The 14652-nt window shown below is 43.2% G+C and overlaps 1 protein-coding gene and 1 pseudogene across 1 annotated transcript in view; both read right to left on the bottom strand.

Moving 5' to 3' along the window:
* LOC146866105 (guanine nucleotide-binding protein G(q) subunit alpha) overlaps nt 1–14652 on the bottom strand; it is a 446860-nt gene that overhangs the window by 210178 nt on the left and 222030 nt on the right. Inside the window, exon 2 of the mRNA XM_085633332.1 lies at nt 12084–12268. Within this exon, the coding sequence (XP_085489458.1) occupies nt 12084–12268 (185 nt within the window). The remainder of the gene's footprint in view (nt 1–12083; nt 12269–14652) is intronic.
* LOC146866106 (U2 spliceosomal RNA) lies at nt 6236–6394 on the bottom strand (annotated as a pseudogene).

The following is a 14652-nucleotide window of genomic DNA, read 5'->3' as shown; positions in this document are numbered from 1 at the left end:
GTGGGGCTCAGGGCCGAACCCTGAGGAACCCCTTGATTAAGAGAGAACATACGGGAGTAATGTTCTCCCTGTCTAACCTGAAAGCTCCTGTCAGTAAGAAAAGATTGAATCCACATAAGTGCCGAACCAGTGACACCTCCTTTGTTAAGACACTGTAGCAAGGTGAAATGTGCTACAGTGTCGAAGGCCGCGCTAAGGTCAAGTAATATAAGGGCCATAGTGTGCCCCTCATCAACCCCTTTCCTAATGGTCTCAGTGGCCAAGAGTAGTGCAGACTCAGTAGAGTGTTGGGCCAAACTGAGTAGTATGAAGCAGGTTGGCTTTCTCCACAAAAGCCATAAGTTGGAGATTGGCCACCTTTTCTGCCACTTTGGCCATATAGGGTAGGAGTGAGATGGGTCGGAGATTATCCAGCCTGTCCCAACTAAGGTTGGGTTTCTTTTGGATCGGAAGTACCACAGCCTGTTTCCAGCTTTGAGGTACGCTGCCGGAGCTAAAAGAGAGGTCCAAAACCTCTCTGATGTAGGGTTCAAGGGTCTCAACACTCTGCCAAAAGCTTAGGAGATGCAGGGTCACGCGGGGATCCTGACGTGATCGAACGACATAACCGCTGAAGCTCTTTCGAGGAAGGAACAAGAAAGTTAGTCAAGCTGTTAGTTCCTACATCGACTGATTTACTCTCCTTGAAAGCTGTTGCCTTTGTTTTTCCTCCCGAAAAAGTGGAATAGATGGTAGCCACTTTATCCGAAAAAAAGGCAGCGATACCATTGCAGGAGTCTTCCGAGACCAATGACGGGTCAGCCGAAGAGCCACAAACGGCAATCTCTTTATAAATTTTAAAAAGCTCTTTGGTGGAGTTGTTGGCTTCAACTATTCTACCGGAGAAATAATTGGTTTTGGCACGCCTAATTTGGGTGTGATATTCTCTACGTTTAGCGATATATTTTTGTTTTGCTTGATTCAGATAAGCCAGTCTCCACTGTCTTTCCAGTTGTTTACAATCTGCTTTCACCAGGCGTAGTTCTTTAGTGTACCATGGGGCGGATTTCTGACGTCTGCTATGCGGATTTTTATAGCATAGCGGGGCAATATCGTCAAGAGCCTTGTTTATACGAGCTTCTAATTTCTCTGATGCAGATGTTGCATCCTCACCTCCTGGTTTGCCATCTCTGGTGAGAGCAATGTCAAACTTGGATTTGGAGAAAGCAGTCCATTTGCGACTCATGTATTTAGAGTTAGTATTCTTATGGTTATGGCTAGGAGGGATGCTTAATGTAAAGGGCACCAGAAAGTGGTCGGACCAAGAAACTGGAACGGGGGCCTGAATTTCAATATCTTCCCAATTAATAAAAATAGGATCCAGTAAGTGTCCTTGTTGATGGGTAGGGGTTTTAGATTTAATCTCTAGTTGAAGAGATTGTAGTTGCTGACTGAGATCAGTTGCTCCTTTGTCCAGTGGGTCCTCCCAGTGGATATTAAGATCGCCTAGGAGCATAAATCTATCTCTGCGTAGAGCTGTCTCAGTCAGGCCCTCAATAAGGCTATTAGAGAAATGAGTAAAAGGGCCCGGAGGACGATAAATCAGAAGGCCCTTCAATGTGTTTCCCTCATTGACCTTAATGGAAAAAGCACCCGTCTCACTGTCAGCAATATTCAGTGGTTCAAGCTGGCAATAAAGTGGTTGTTTATAAACTATGGCTATTCCGCCACCTCTGCCCACAGTTCTATCTAAGCGTGCCATGGCGTAACCAGTAGGCAGAGACGCCACTATGTCAGGCTCAGAGTCAGGATCAAGCCAGGTTTCAGTAAGAAATAATAAATCCATATTATGGTCTATAAGTAGCTCGTAAATGTCAAGACTGTGCTTTCGCAGTGACCTAGTGTTAAGTAATCCGCATAGGAGCCTTCTATTCAAGGTCTTACACGCAGGGTCAATGCGCCAGTTGTATTGACACTCTTTGCATATAGAAGTGCCTTCTGCCTTGAGACTGTGAAAACAAGCTTTAGCGACAGGCGGGCAGAAGGCCTGGAGTTGCTGTGCGCTCCAGCGGATAGCGGGGCCCTTCTGGACAGGGGTTATGGCCCCTGTCCCCGGCCGGCCGCGGACGGGCGCAGACGGGCTTGCCTTAGGCGCGCCTTCGGCGCGCCAGCGGCGCGGTCACGGGGGCATCGTCCTAAATAGGATCCCGCTAGGAAGCCTAGAGCGCTACCCTCGCTGCTCCTAAGATGGCGGCTCTGTTTGATCAACTAAAGACTCTCGAACTGTGCAAAAAAAAAAAGCTCTGAGCAGATTCAAGTGCAAAATAGCAGGAAGAATTCGTAGTAGCAGGTAAGGTAAAACAGTTTAATTGTAAAAACAGTAAATTGTAAAAGCAATGCTAGATTAACTCACACGTCGCGCATTCACACTAAACACCCGGCTCAAGCCTCAGGCAAGCTTTGGTTAAAGTAACATTGATAAAGTCTAGTGTGGATGCAGGCACTCGTAGTAATTTTACACCAATTTCAATAGCTCACGGAGAAGGATGCAACAAATTGCATCACTGACTTAGTAGAGACGACCTGGTTTTATGCCAGAGGAGGGCTAGATGCTGCCTTTGGATTTATTTAAGGACCTGAAATCGCAACAGAACAGAGTCTACTGACTCCATTGTACTATTCTGCATAAAAGGAGGAAGCTCAGGTTTGGTGGTTAGATTTCAGATGGTCTATTAAGACTGTATTTCCAAGAGACTGGCTATTCCTGTAGAAAGTCAACCCTGGAGAGATGGCTAGCTCACTCTTGTTCTACTGGTTCACTTGGAGTAAAATCCCAAGACAGCTGCAGATGCAGCATGTGGAAGCCACGTCTTGGATCCACCATATGCAGTGGACTAGATCATTTGGTGGGTGCCACGGGAAGGCTGGATTTTTCTGCATGCACATTTGCCCAGGCGCCAGGGCCATCTCAATGTTAGAAACGCAGAGCCAATCGATTTCCCTTTGCTTCGAGTTCCACCCACATTCATGGACCTTGAATCATTACAATAAGACCAGCTACAAGGCAAGTGAAACTGTACTACGTTCGCCTCTGGTGCAAGGGAATTCCCAATAGATCCTACAATTGCATTCCTCAGTTCAAAGGGATTAGGCAAGGTTTCCAAGAGACCTTCAACCTTTTTCTCACATGCTTTCTAAATTGTACCATAGTCCCTTGGAATCAGCAGCACCTAGTGACTCTTCTTGGAGTGTAACAACTCCAGCACTTGGTTTCCTCTGCTGAAATGTCCCCTTTGTTCCTACCTCATGAACTGCCAGAGTCCAAAACTCCAAATGACATTCACTCTTCTATTAGAACATTTCTTCCCTGTGTGCCTGAGACCAAGATGCTCCTCTCACCCATTAGAGCCTTCCAGGGACTCAGCTGCTGCTGGTGGCTTCAATTAGTACAACCTACCTTCGATCCAACCAGATTATTTCCGAGGCAAACCTTTACTATGGATTTTTTCAACAAGGACCCTACAGTCACCCCAACTGTGGTTGAACTATGGGAAAAGAACTTCATTTCAGCAGAGGGAAAACCGTACCAGAGGCCCTGTGGGGGGACTTGCATAGAGTTTACTGCATTGCTAGACTAACTTGTGACTTCCAGCAAGCAAAGACAAATACTATTTGGTTGTGCCATACGTTCTTTGCAAATCTGATTTGCCTTCTACACCTTGTTTGGGTCTTTTGTCTACTGGTGTATACAATGCCAGGTTGTTTCTTCTTTTCCAGGTGGTTGCAGATTCATTTGGCCCAGAGTAGTCCATATCTTTGTAGAACATCAGGTTTGGGAACAAGGCACATTCTTTGAGCATCCAACATCAGCGTGAGGAATGGTGCCCAATTTTCCCTATAAACACTAGTCATTCTGCTACTTTCTGGCGTTTCTTTGATGCCATACCGTTCCAACCAAAAACGTTTTTATGTGTTTGTTGCTAAAGGTTCTCGGTGATGCATTAGAGCTGATTGTGGATGGAGTGCTCTTAATATTCTATGAAACTTCCTTGAATTTTAACCTGGTCCTTTAGGTGACCTATTTACATCCTTCTAGGAAGCAGGCCTAGAAGAGGATGGGCATCCTAAGATATCTTCAAAAGGATGGCGTGGCAGAGACTATGGTTTTCCCTTGACTGGCCACAAACCTGGATTTCATTGCTACATGAGCCACTACAGGATCCACTAAGTCATACAAAGGAAAACCACCATAAAAAACAGAAGAGACAGTGAAAGCCCTGGAAGGGAACCGCTACCTCTTCCACCCTCTATGCATGAATTCTCATCATGAGAGGATGTGTGTGTAGAAACACATGGTCATGACAACTAATGAGAAAACTGTTTGGGCTGATTAAGACTCCTCCTCACACTGATATTCCTAATGCAAAAATGGAGGAAATATTAAATATTGTAAAAATAGCTCACTAAAGAGGAAAATGGTATAACAGTAAGTCAAAGTCAAACGTTTAGGAATATAATTCTGGTAGTAGAAACATTATCACTTCTTTATTTGCAAGATTTGAAATTATTCAGGAAAGTCTTTGTTGACAAGCTTAATGAAGGTTTGCTGCTAAGCCATGTGCATAGGCATTAATGTAAAGGGGCATGTGTACAGTTAATCGGAAGAGAAAAATCCTCGGAGCCCTAGCACCACACACAACTACAAACGATGTGTATTGCCAAACAATGTATGTTGACAAACTTACACGTGCAAATCACTCCAGCACAACATCAAGCATACAGCGGTACAACAATGCATTGGATGTGCTACAAATCAGCAGCAAAAGGGGCGGTGTTATGCAGCATTTACTGCATATCTAGTAACATCAACTATTTCAGTCTCACAGTGGCAAATTTGCTGAAGTAATGTGGATACACTGAACACGACAAAGCCACAGGAAATGAAGCAGCGCTGTAGTGACACCTAAAAGTAGGTTACAAAAAAAGTCTGGTGGTAGGTAATCCATTTGACTATTTTCTTTTTATCATTAACACAAACTTTTTCCTACAGCGTACAAATAGAAATCTCTGAGATATCCACCTGCCTTTAAAAAGGACACAAGTTTCTCTCTGACCAAGTCTGCACTAGCAACAGTCGCTTTGAGAGACCATTTAGAACATCATCTTCTGCTGCTTTTTCTTGACCCTCAACCTTACTCCTTTGTGCTCATGGACGGGCACTGAAAAGTAGAACATTGCATGAAGCAAACAACACAATGTTAATAGCTGCATTACTTCTGGGTGATCTTCATTGATTATTGTTCCCTTTCAATCCCTACTTCAGTGAGGACCAGTCTCTTCAATATGGCGCTCTTCACAAAGAAGACTCCAAGTCCAAACCTTCCTGATCTTTCACTAGAGCCAAGAGTGGCCAACACCTTGAAGAGAAGAACAAAAACAGTAAGACTCACGAAGGAGTCATAACATTCCGGTTCACTAAGGGTATGGGTGAAACATCAGGGTTTTCTTTTTAGAGGGTGTCTGTCTTGAGGGAGTGAATTCTTATCACCGAGATAAGAAGAGGTATTACAGGATTCAGTCATCATGTGATGTTCGCGATTTATCTAGGCCCAAAACACTGTTTACAGTGCCTAATTTGCAAATTAATAAGTGCCAGGGCTCAAGTTATTTCTCAGGAGCCCATAGTAGCTTCCATCATCTACGGTCCATTCCAGCGTTTCCAGATACTAGTACCAACGACAACTATTTACCATTACAATCTTACAAATTTGAAGATTGATAGAATACTAGGTGAACTAAAGCTGTAAGACCAGCCTGAGCACCTTGGTATTACTACTTTTTCAAAAGCACATTGAATTGTTAACGACTTTGCTCATGTGTTTAAAAAATAAAAAAAGACTAACAGCACTACCATATGCTGCACGGCCATAAATATGTGCCGGTGGTATGAAATAAGTGGCGGTGCTGAGCACCTGCAAACACCCGCACAAATTAGGCACCAACTGTTTATAGCTAGTTAGATACAGGAGGTAAGAGAGCAGAGTGTGTGACAGATGACTTGAAATCTTTGGGCAGGATTCCCTCCACTGCAGACCCTTTGATACAAGTAGCATATCACGCCTTTCAAATGTGCAAGTCTGTTAACTTTGCGTTAAGGTCTCAAATCACAAGTTATCTGTGTCACTAAGGAGGACATGGACGGCAGCCTGAGTGATGCTGTGCCTTCCCTGAGCTGGCTCTCCTTGAAAACTAAAGCTCTGGGTGCATACCTGCAAGAAACAAGATTTGTGCGGTTGTCAGTATGGAAAGCATCCAGAACATACATGATCATCCTAAAACGCAACTAATGCAGGTAGTGTTAAACTGATAAGAACAGATACTACACTTGATCTTAGCCAAAAGGCCGAAAAGAGATTACTGCAGGTAGTGCCAACTTAATGCAATGAATGAATCTGAACTACAATCAGTGACAGCCTGCTTGAGTGCTGGTGTGGGTATGGGATATTTGAGTGACATGCAGAATTGTGGGCATGTCATCCTGGGCCTTTGTGGTTAAGACAAACATGTTGGTTGATGAGGTACAACAAAGAGTAACCTAGCACTGGCTGGTCATAGGTTGCGTATAGCTTGCTTAAACCTGTATCTGGCTTAATAAATAAGCAATGGCACAGTTGATGGTTCTCACCATTTGGATCCCAATGCAAACCTATTAGCTTTGCCATTGTTTTGTTGTGGATGCTGTTCAGAAACTGAAAAAAGAAAATAAATATGGTTTGCCAATACTAAGCAGCATCAGAGAAAAAATAATAATGCATGTGCATCACCTTGCTTGCGCCATGAAGCAACGTTGATTCAGCGTTACCACACATTCACATGCATGTGCCGTCCTGCATGCAAGCACATGCATCAAGACGCAGCAGATTTTTTTTATTTATTGTTCCAGGATGGTGGATGCCCATCTGGAGCAGTACATTAAAAACGATTTTTGAAAGGTACACCAAGGCGCCTATTAGCAAACTGCTGATGCCAGTTCCTCCCAAAATGGTTTTAACAGAGAAGGAGGGAGCATTTGTGAAGCAGGAAAAAGGCAGGAAACAGGGATGATGTAAGCATTGAGGAACAGCGGGGGAGTTAGACAATGCAGAAGGTGAGTGAGATGTGTAAATTAAAAAATAAAGATACAAAACAGAGTAGGGCCAGAAGGGTCGGGGGGAAAACAGACGAACTGGATGGAGCTGGGCAACATGGGGAGCAGAAGGAGGAGTTTGAGTGGAGAAAGAGCAAGAAAACATGCAATCTTGCATGAAGTACTCCTAAAGGAAAAGGAAAACAGTTCCTTGAATATGAACAGTGGAAAGACACACATCGTCCATTCAAAAAAGAAAATAAACTATCTTTCAGGGGAGAAACAAACACAAGAAGAGGAAGGAAAGCCACTGAATTAGCAAGCAAGCAAAAAAAAGACAGAGTCTTTGGGTAAGCTCACTGCTTACCATTGTTGGACTTTCTGGTCAGAGGGCTGGCCTCAATCACAGGCCTCAGGAGACTGTCCTCTAGGTCGTATAGCTCATGGGGATTCAGCGTAAGGACTCACACATACACCTTAGAATGTCTATGCTAAGCTACAAAGGCTGAGAGGATGAGTTTAGAAGAAATGCTCCTCCAAGATTTCTAGACACAGTAGCAAATATGTGTATCTTGCGGCAATTACTCTACAAGCAAATACTGACCTCCAACAATCAGTGTGGCTTCCTTGGATACCTGCCCCTCCAAAGTGAGTTAGGCCAGCTAGAATAACATTACACAGCAACCCAATCAACCCACACATGTATAGGTCCATTAGGCAGCCCAATTCTAAAAGCACAGCTCGCATCACAGAAGATTTTCCTTAGAGGATCCCAAATTTGGTAAATTACTCCTAGAGCACTGATTAACTTTGTCAAACTCTAACTTGCATAACTTTGTTGGATTTTCCTCTCCTGAAGAGTTTGTGGACTGATTACTTACAGGCATTATGCGCCTGATGTTATTCCCTCACATTTCATTATCTCTGGTCTTTTAATAATCATTCCCTTCATTCAAAGAAACATTTGGATTTCTTCATTGTGATAAGGGGAAACATTTTTTTTTATTTGTTCCCATTATAATCAGGCTTTTCAATCTGCAACTTACAAACACAATTTGAAGCGCCCAAAAATGTGCCTGTACTCTAAATCAGGAGTCCATGCAAGCTCAGTCGATAACTATTATTAGATATCACTGGAGATCCTTCTTTACTCTTCAACCAGGCACACATGCTGGAATTTATGTAAGAAAATGGTTTTGTATTGTTTCGGATAGAACGTCTTCCATGGTGAAAATCATTGGCCCTACTACTCCTTGAACACTTACTGATAATGAATAGAATTGACTTTTAACTCAGTTTAAGAAGAGCTCCTGTGTATTAATGCGATTGGAGTGCTCCTAGAAAAGGGATTGCAGCACTTGGTGTACAAGTTGATAAGCGTTGTAGACCACATTGAGAAACGAAATGGTTACTTGCTAGTAGGAGTAGTTTTTCAGCTTGAAGAGTTTTCTGGATTCACATGGTGTGCATTATTCTGCCATCTAGTGGTTGGTTCCGGATTTGTCTTTTTATTTATTTTCGTGGGCGTTGTCGACTACCATTTGGTGCTAGGTCCCTCCCCTGTGTTACGTCAGACAGCACCTCGGAAGTTTGAGTGGTAGCCATCCTAGGATTCTTTTTTCCTTTTTTCTTGTGATTATGGGTATTTATTTACTTTTCCTGTTTCAGGTTTCTTTTCTTCCTTTTATGTGATCTTCTTCTCACCTGTTTTCTTTCCTCATCTTTGGGGAAGTGGGTGGGGCGGATGTAAATCCAGAAAACTCTTCAAGCTGCAAAACTACTTCTACTGGTAAGTAACCATTTTGTTTGCAGCATGAATCCTTTTCTGGATTCATATACTGAGCATTAGATTATGTAGCGGTTTCCCCTTCCGTGGGATGGCAGGGAAGAGATGTGGAAGAGTTTGGTTAGGGGGGAAGGACTTTGCTCCTCCTTGTTTGTTCAGCTAAAACATAGTTGTTGTATTGTTAGTTTGGATCAGTACTGTCCTCCCTGCAATGTGAGCTTAATAAACTTTCAGTGCTAGTAGCACTGCTTTCATCTCTAGGAAGTTGATGTGTTTTGTGGAGTCTGAGTTGTTCCACTGACAGCGTACTTTTTAAGTTTCCTGTATGTGCTCTCCATCCTTTGTGAGATGAATCTGTTCCGATGGTCACTGAGGGTCTTGTCATTTTGAAGTCTGCCTAGGGTTATGTTCTTGGATGCTCACCATTGTGTCTCCTTCTGTACCTTTTCTGTTACAACCACTAATCTTCCCAACTCCCTGTGGTTTGTGACAAGTTGTTGCATATCATTCTTGTAGAGGGCGCATATGCACATGTGCATGGGTAATAAGGGGGATGATTCATGCCATCAAGCCCATTCGTTTCATGACAATCCTCACTATCAGACACTGACGCTTCTTGGAGATGTGAGTTTGCTCACGGATTGCTTGAATCTGCCCATGCCACTTTGTAATTCAGCCTTGCCCGTAGGAAGATCTTATCCTGTTCCAAGGTTGGCAATGATTTGAGGTTTATGGAGAATCCCAGCCTGTGTAGCATTGTGATAACCTTCTGAATGGGTCTGTGACATTCTTTTTTTGAGTTTGTCTTCATTAACCAGTCGTTTTTATAAGGGTAGATGTGAATTTCTTTTCTTCTCAGTAATGCTGCCACTGCTGCTAAAGACACACAACTGATGGACGGAATGCGGAACAAATCAAATCATTCACCCCCAGTCAAGAGATCTGGGTTAAATCCATCATTCTTTTGCTCACCATGCCACCCCAGTTTAGACATGCCCATATGCAAATCAGTCTTGACCCTGTGCCTCATGGGAACAGTCCAGCCCGAACTGCCAAGCCAGGTCCTCCCTGGACCGGAAACCAGCATCCTAGGACCGGTTTCGGGGGTTCACCCCTCTTCAGCCAGTATAGCTCGATTCCAGTAGCACAGTGAGCCCAGGACCCACGTCTGGGCATACCTGGCGCACTTAGGGCGACTGCAGCTAGGCACTTTGTGAAAACTCTTGGTGCCGATTTTATTTCGAAGGGTAAGACTATAAATTGGTAGTGTGTGTTTTCATGCATGAACCTGAGACACTTCTTGTGTTTTTGATTCATGCTATGTGTTAGTAGGAGTCGTTTAAGTCTATAGTTGCCATGTAGTCCCATTTTTGTGGGAGTGGGATTACCTCTTGTACAGTTGTCATCTTGAAATGATACATGCAAATGAATTTGTATATGAATCTGAGATCTAGAATTGGTCTTAATGTGAGATCTTGCTTTGGTACCAAGAAGTAAGGTGAGTAGTTTCCTTTGTTGTGCTCCATTGTTGGTACTTTCTCTACGGCCTGTTTTTGTAAGAGTTCCATTACCTCTTCCCTTCATTTTAAAAGTTCCGTTTTTAAAAACAACTTTTTTGGAGGGTTTGGTGGTGAGATGTTTGTTAGTTCTATACAACAGCGTGGTGCACCATGTTTAAAACACGATTGTATGTGGTGATCTATTGCCATTCTTCTGAGTAATGGGCTATTCTGCCTCCCACTGGTGTTGTGTGGGGGCCAAGTTTTGTGTCCAAGTCGCTTGGAGCCTGCTCCTCCCCCTCTAGAGGACTGTGCTCTAGCTTTTCCTCTACCACGAAAAGGCTGCTTTGGGTGCTGGTGCCAGGATTGTTATCCGGACTGTTGGCAATATAGGTACATCGTCCTGTACAGTCAGTTGTGCTAATGCCATGTTGAGATAAGTGAAGGTTTCAGTGCTATCTAGTGCCCCTGCTTTTCATCCAAGATATAATGTAGCAACTGCAATCTTGATGTATGCAACAATTAACGAGGTATATACTAATTAAGAATAGAAGGCGATAATGGCACACAAACGAGAGGCCAGTAATGCCTTCTGGACCTATTAAGAAATTTTGCTGGGCTTCCAACCAAGCGGCCAATGATGATATCTTTTTACTAGTGTCTTGGAAAATGGAACCTCTTGAACTAGACAGTTCCAAATGGCACACAGTGTCACTCAAAATCTACGGGACATCAAGACAGTGGGGCGCCTCAAGACAGGAGATGGCACCCCACTCAGAAAACGCAATTCACAATTCCAGTAGACTTTTCAGTCAGAGTGCAACAAAAAGAAGCCAGCTATTAAGGGTCCCTAAAATTAGAGCCTTTTCAGAGAAGAAGATAAAAAATGGTAGGTGAAACTCTTTTTAGAATGCCACAATCAGGCGGCTAAAACAATGAGCAAATATGAATGCAAAGGCTAAAGCGTACTGATCCATCTCGACAGGCACACATTTTGAACAATTTTTAAAGTCTTTTTGGTCCACAAACATGATTATTCAAATCAATATGTGCCCCCTCAGTAGAAGAATGACACTTCTGATATAGGTTGCTTCTCAAAATTAACGGCACATCTTACTAATTCCCATTCAATAGACAGGACAGACATCATTCCTCAAATTCATACAAATAATCACGCATGCAACATGTTACGTTGCAGTCAAATGCATGCTGAGTGTTGATGCAAAGCATTGCTGAAGTCAACACATTACTTTGTGATTGGAGCTAATTTTCATCAGTCAACAATTTGCTCACATAGTAACATAAGATAAAACCAGGAAAAAAGTATTCACTCCAGCTATAGAAACATCTTGAAAAAATGTCAGTGTTTTTTCTTTTGAAGAATTGTGGCTGAAACATAGGGGACTAGTGTCTAAGAATGCCTAAGAACAAAGCCACGCCCTACCCTTTGAGAAAACTCTATCCAATTTGAAGACCAATTACCTTCCAGTGATCGCAGTTTATATGTGCAACATACAATTCCCCAAAACAATCATTTAAAATCAAAGGCAAATGTTCCAGAATCGTGACCACGACCTGCCTGAAACATACAACCACCATAAGAAAAGAAATGTTACTGAATTTGAACAGAAAGTAAACAGTCAAAAACATGATCAACTGATCACTACAAAGTCCTCAGTGTGGGGTCACTCACCTTATTGTGTTCATACTTGTAGGGGATTTTGAGTGTTTCGGCTGCACGGATCATGGCCTGCATAGCTGTGAAGATGTTCTGGTACACCAGTTTAGTGAAGCCTCGCTTGTCTTCGTCAGAGTATCCCGATCCATGGATGATCCTCATCTGTTTGATGAATGTGCTTTTGCCGCTCTCACCCGTACCTACCAAAGAGCAAAGACAAAGAGACCTCGTCAGTCGAGTGCCGTGTTAGCAAATAAACAACTCCATGGTTAGAGCAGAGATTCAACACTGACTTTTTAGCTGCTGGCACTACCATTATGCAGCCTAATTGGAAAGACAGTACTGGGTTGATCGCAGTTTGCCTTTACTTCAATTTTAAACATGCAATTGCTGAGCTGATAGAGACAAAATCAACAAACATTGCCCCAAACTCTGTAGTAAAGTTTTTTTCAGTATTGTTCTAGGTTGAGCTTTCATAATGCCATATGCAGCACCAAATGCTTGACAGGTGCTCATTGGTTGGTGGGCTGGCCAATGAGGGTGAAGGGGACGATAGGGATGGGGGGAGCGCTCTCCAAGCATCAATGAGGAAAATAGGTAATGGTCCCTGCAGAAGCTTTCCATGGTGCTCTATTGAGCGTATGGTTGGCTGGAATGCCTTCCGAAGCATTGGGCTCTATAACATCATGCCTTTTTCTATCCACGTCCTTAACTGAGTAAAACAAACCGTCATTAGCACACTCCTGTCTTTAAACATTTTGGCTCTTTGACACAGCTGTGGAAGAATCCATTTTGACCACTAGCCCCTGAGTAGTAAGATCAAAATTAACAAGATCTACATTTTTTCAGGAAACAACATTTATGGGACAGATTATAAAAAATGAAGGCTGGGTGGGATAACAACGAAAAAAAGACGGCCTTATAATGTTTCTAAAAAGGATGTTGTCTAATGGAATACTACTGGGTAGGTGGTCAGCCGACACACCTCAGTACTCAAGACCGGTGTTCATAAACGTGACTCAGTAAAAACACCAGCTCTTGCTTTCAGACAGGTCCATAATAAAGCTTAAATACATGCCAGCACTTTTATCATTAACTTGAGATACAAGGCAGTATTTCCACCTAAGAATATTATACAGGGCCAACAATAATACCTCATCCCCCACAACAATCGAAATACTGAAATAGCAATTTTGAAGTACATAATCCTGAATTCGCTATGAACTTTAACAGATGACAGGCAAGAGTGGGGTCTAATGCCTACATTGCTTGTTTTGAAACCAGGTTAGGTTATGGGCTTTAATCCCGACTTTGCTGTTTGGCCAAAACACTCGTGTGCTTCTAGTCACTTTATCTCCCTCTGCCTCAAATTACATGTTCACAGCCATACCAGCCACCCTGGGTCTGTGATCAGGTTTCAACAGGGCACACAACTCGCTCTTACTAACTCTCCCGCCCTCCCCAACTCACACTGAGGCATTTGCTTTCCAAAACCTCACACATGCCACTGTTGCTACTCAGGACTATACCACAACTAAACCCTAAATACACAAAATAATCTAGAAACAAGCTCGGCCCTTGCAGTTTCCTCTTCCTCTCCAGGTTGCAGCAACGTGGGCGAAAAGGTCCTAGCTGGAATTCACATGCCGTATGCTGTCCATTACATTTGTTTAGATCAGGTTCAAATTAAGCACATTTTCAAAAATGTCACCAATGCGGTTATAAAGGACTTCCACAAAATCAAAAATAAAAGAATTGTCGAACAATCTGAAATTGAGCCAAGTAAACTTGGAAGATCTAAATGGATATCCTGACTAATGGTGGAACAGGAAGTCTTCTTCCCATTTTACTCTTTGTGACAATGTAGACCCCCCCTGATAATTTACGGTATGCAGGCCGTAACCGTTGTATTGTAACCTAGTAGCAAATTATCAGCTAATTGCATTTCAGAATTGTGCAAGTGCTCCTCATCCTTGCACTCATGCAAACCATTTGCAACATGGCTTGAAGAAAAAAAATAAAAGCACTATAACGTGGCCAGAATTGGCCGCATTAGCGCTTTTTTTCTTCTTTAAGCTGTTACACAGCAGCCCATGCTGCTGTGCAACATGTGTAAAAAATAAATTGCAGGGGAATGGGGGGGGGGGGGGGGGGTCCAGCCACACAGGGTGGGGAAATACAAAGGAGAGCAGTAGAAGGCAGGTGGGTGAAACAGGGGGGTGGGTTAGAAACAAAGCAAAGTGGGAGGAGAGTGCGGTGGTTTAGAAAAAGAGTTAGAAGGTGGGTTGGAAACAGGAGAGCAGGTGGGGGAATGGGTTAAAAACAACGGTGGGGAGTGTGGGTGAAAGAGAAGGACTGCAGGCAAATGCACTCTAAGAGTGCATGTGGAAAATATATATATATACATATACATACACACACACACACATGCGCACACACACACACACACACATATATTTTAAAAGTACTTGCAGACCGTGGAAGGACACAGGCCACAGGAGGCAGTACTTGGTCCATGCTCCACCGCATTGACAAAGACTCCAAATCCCAGGAGGAAGCCAGAGGCCAGGAGAAGCCACTGACC

Source organism: Triturus cristatus, chromosome 2_1, assembly GCF_964204655.1.
Source record: "Triturus cristatus chromosome 2_1, aTriCri1.1, whole genome shotgun sequence".
Taxonomy (NCBI): domain Eukaryota; kingdom Metazoa; phylum Chordata; class Amphibia; order Caudata; family Salamandridae; genus Triturus; species Triturus cristatus.
Note: the sequence above shows the minus strand (reverse complement) of the source record. Positions and strands in the feature narration are given on the sequence as shown.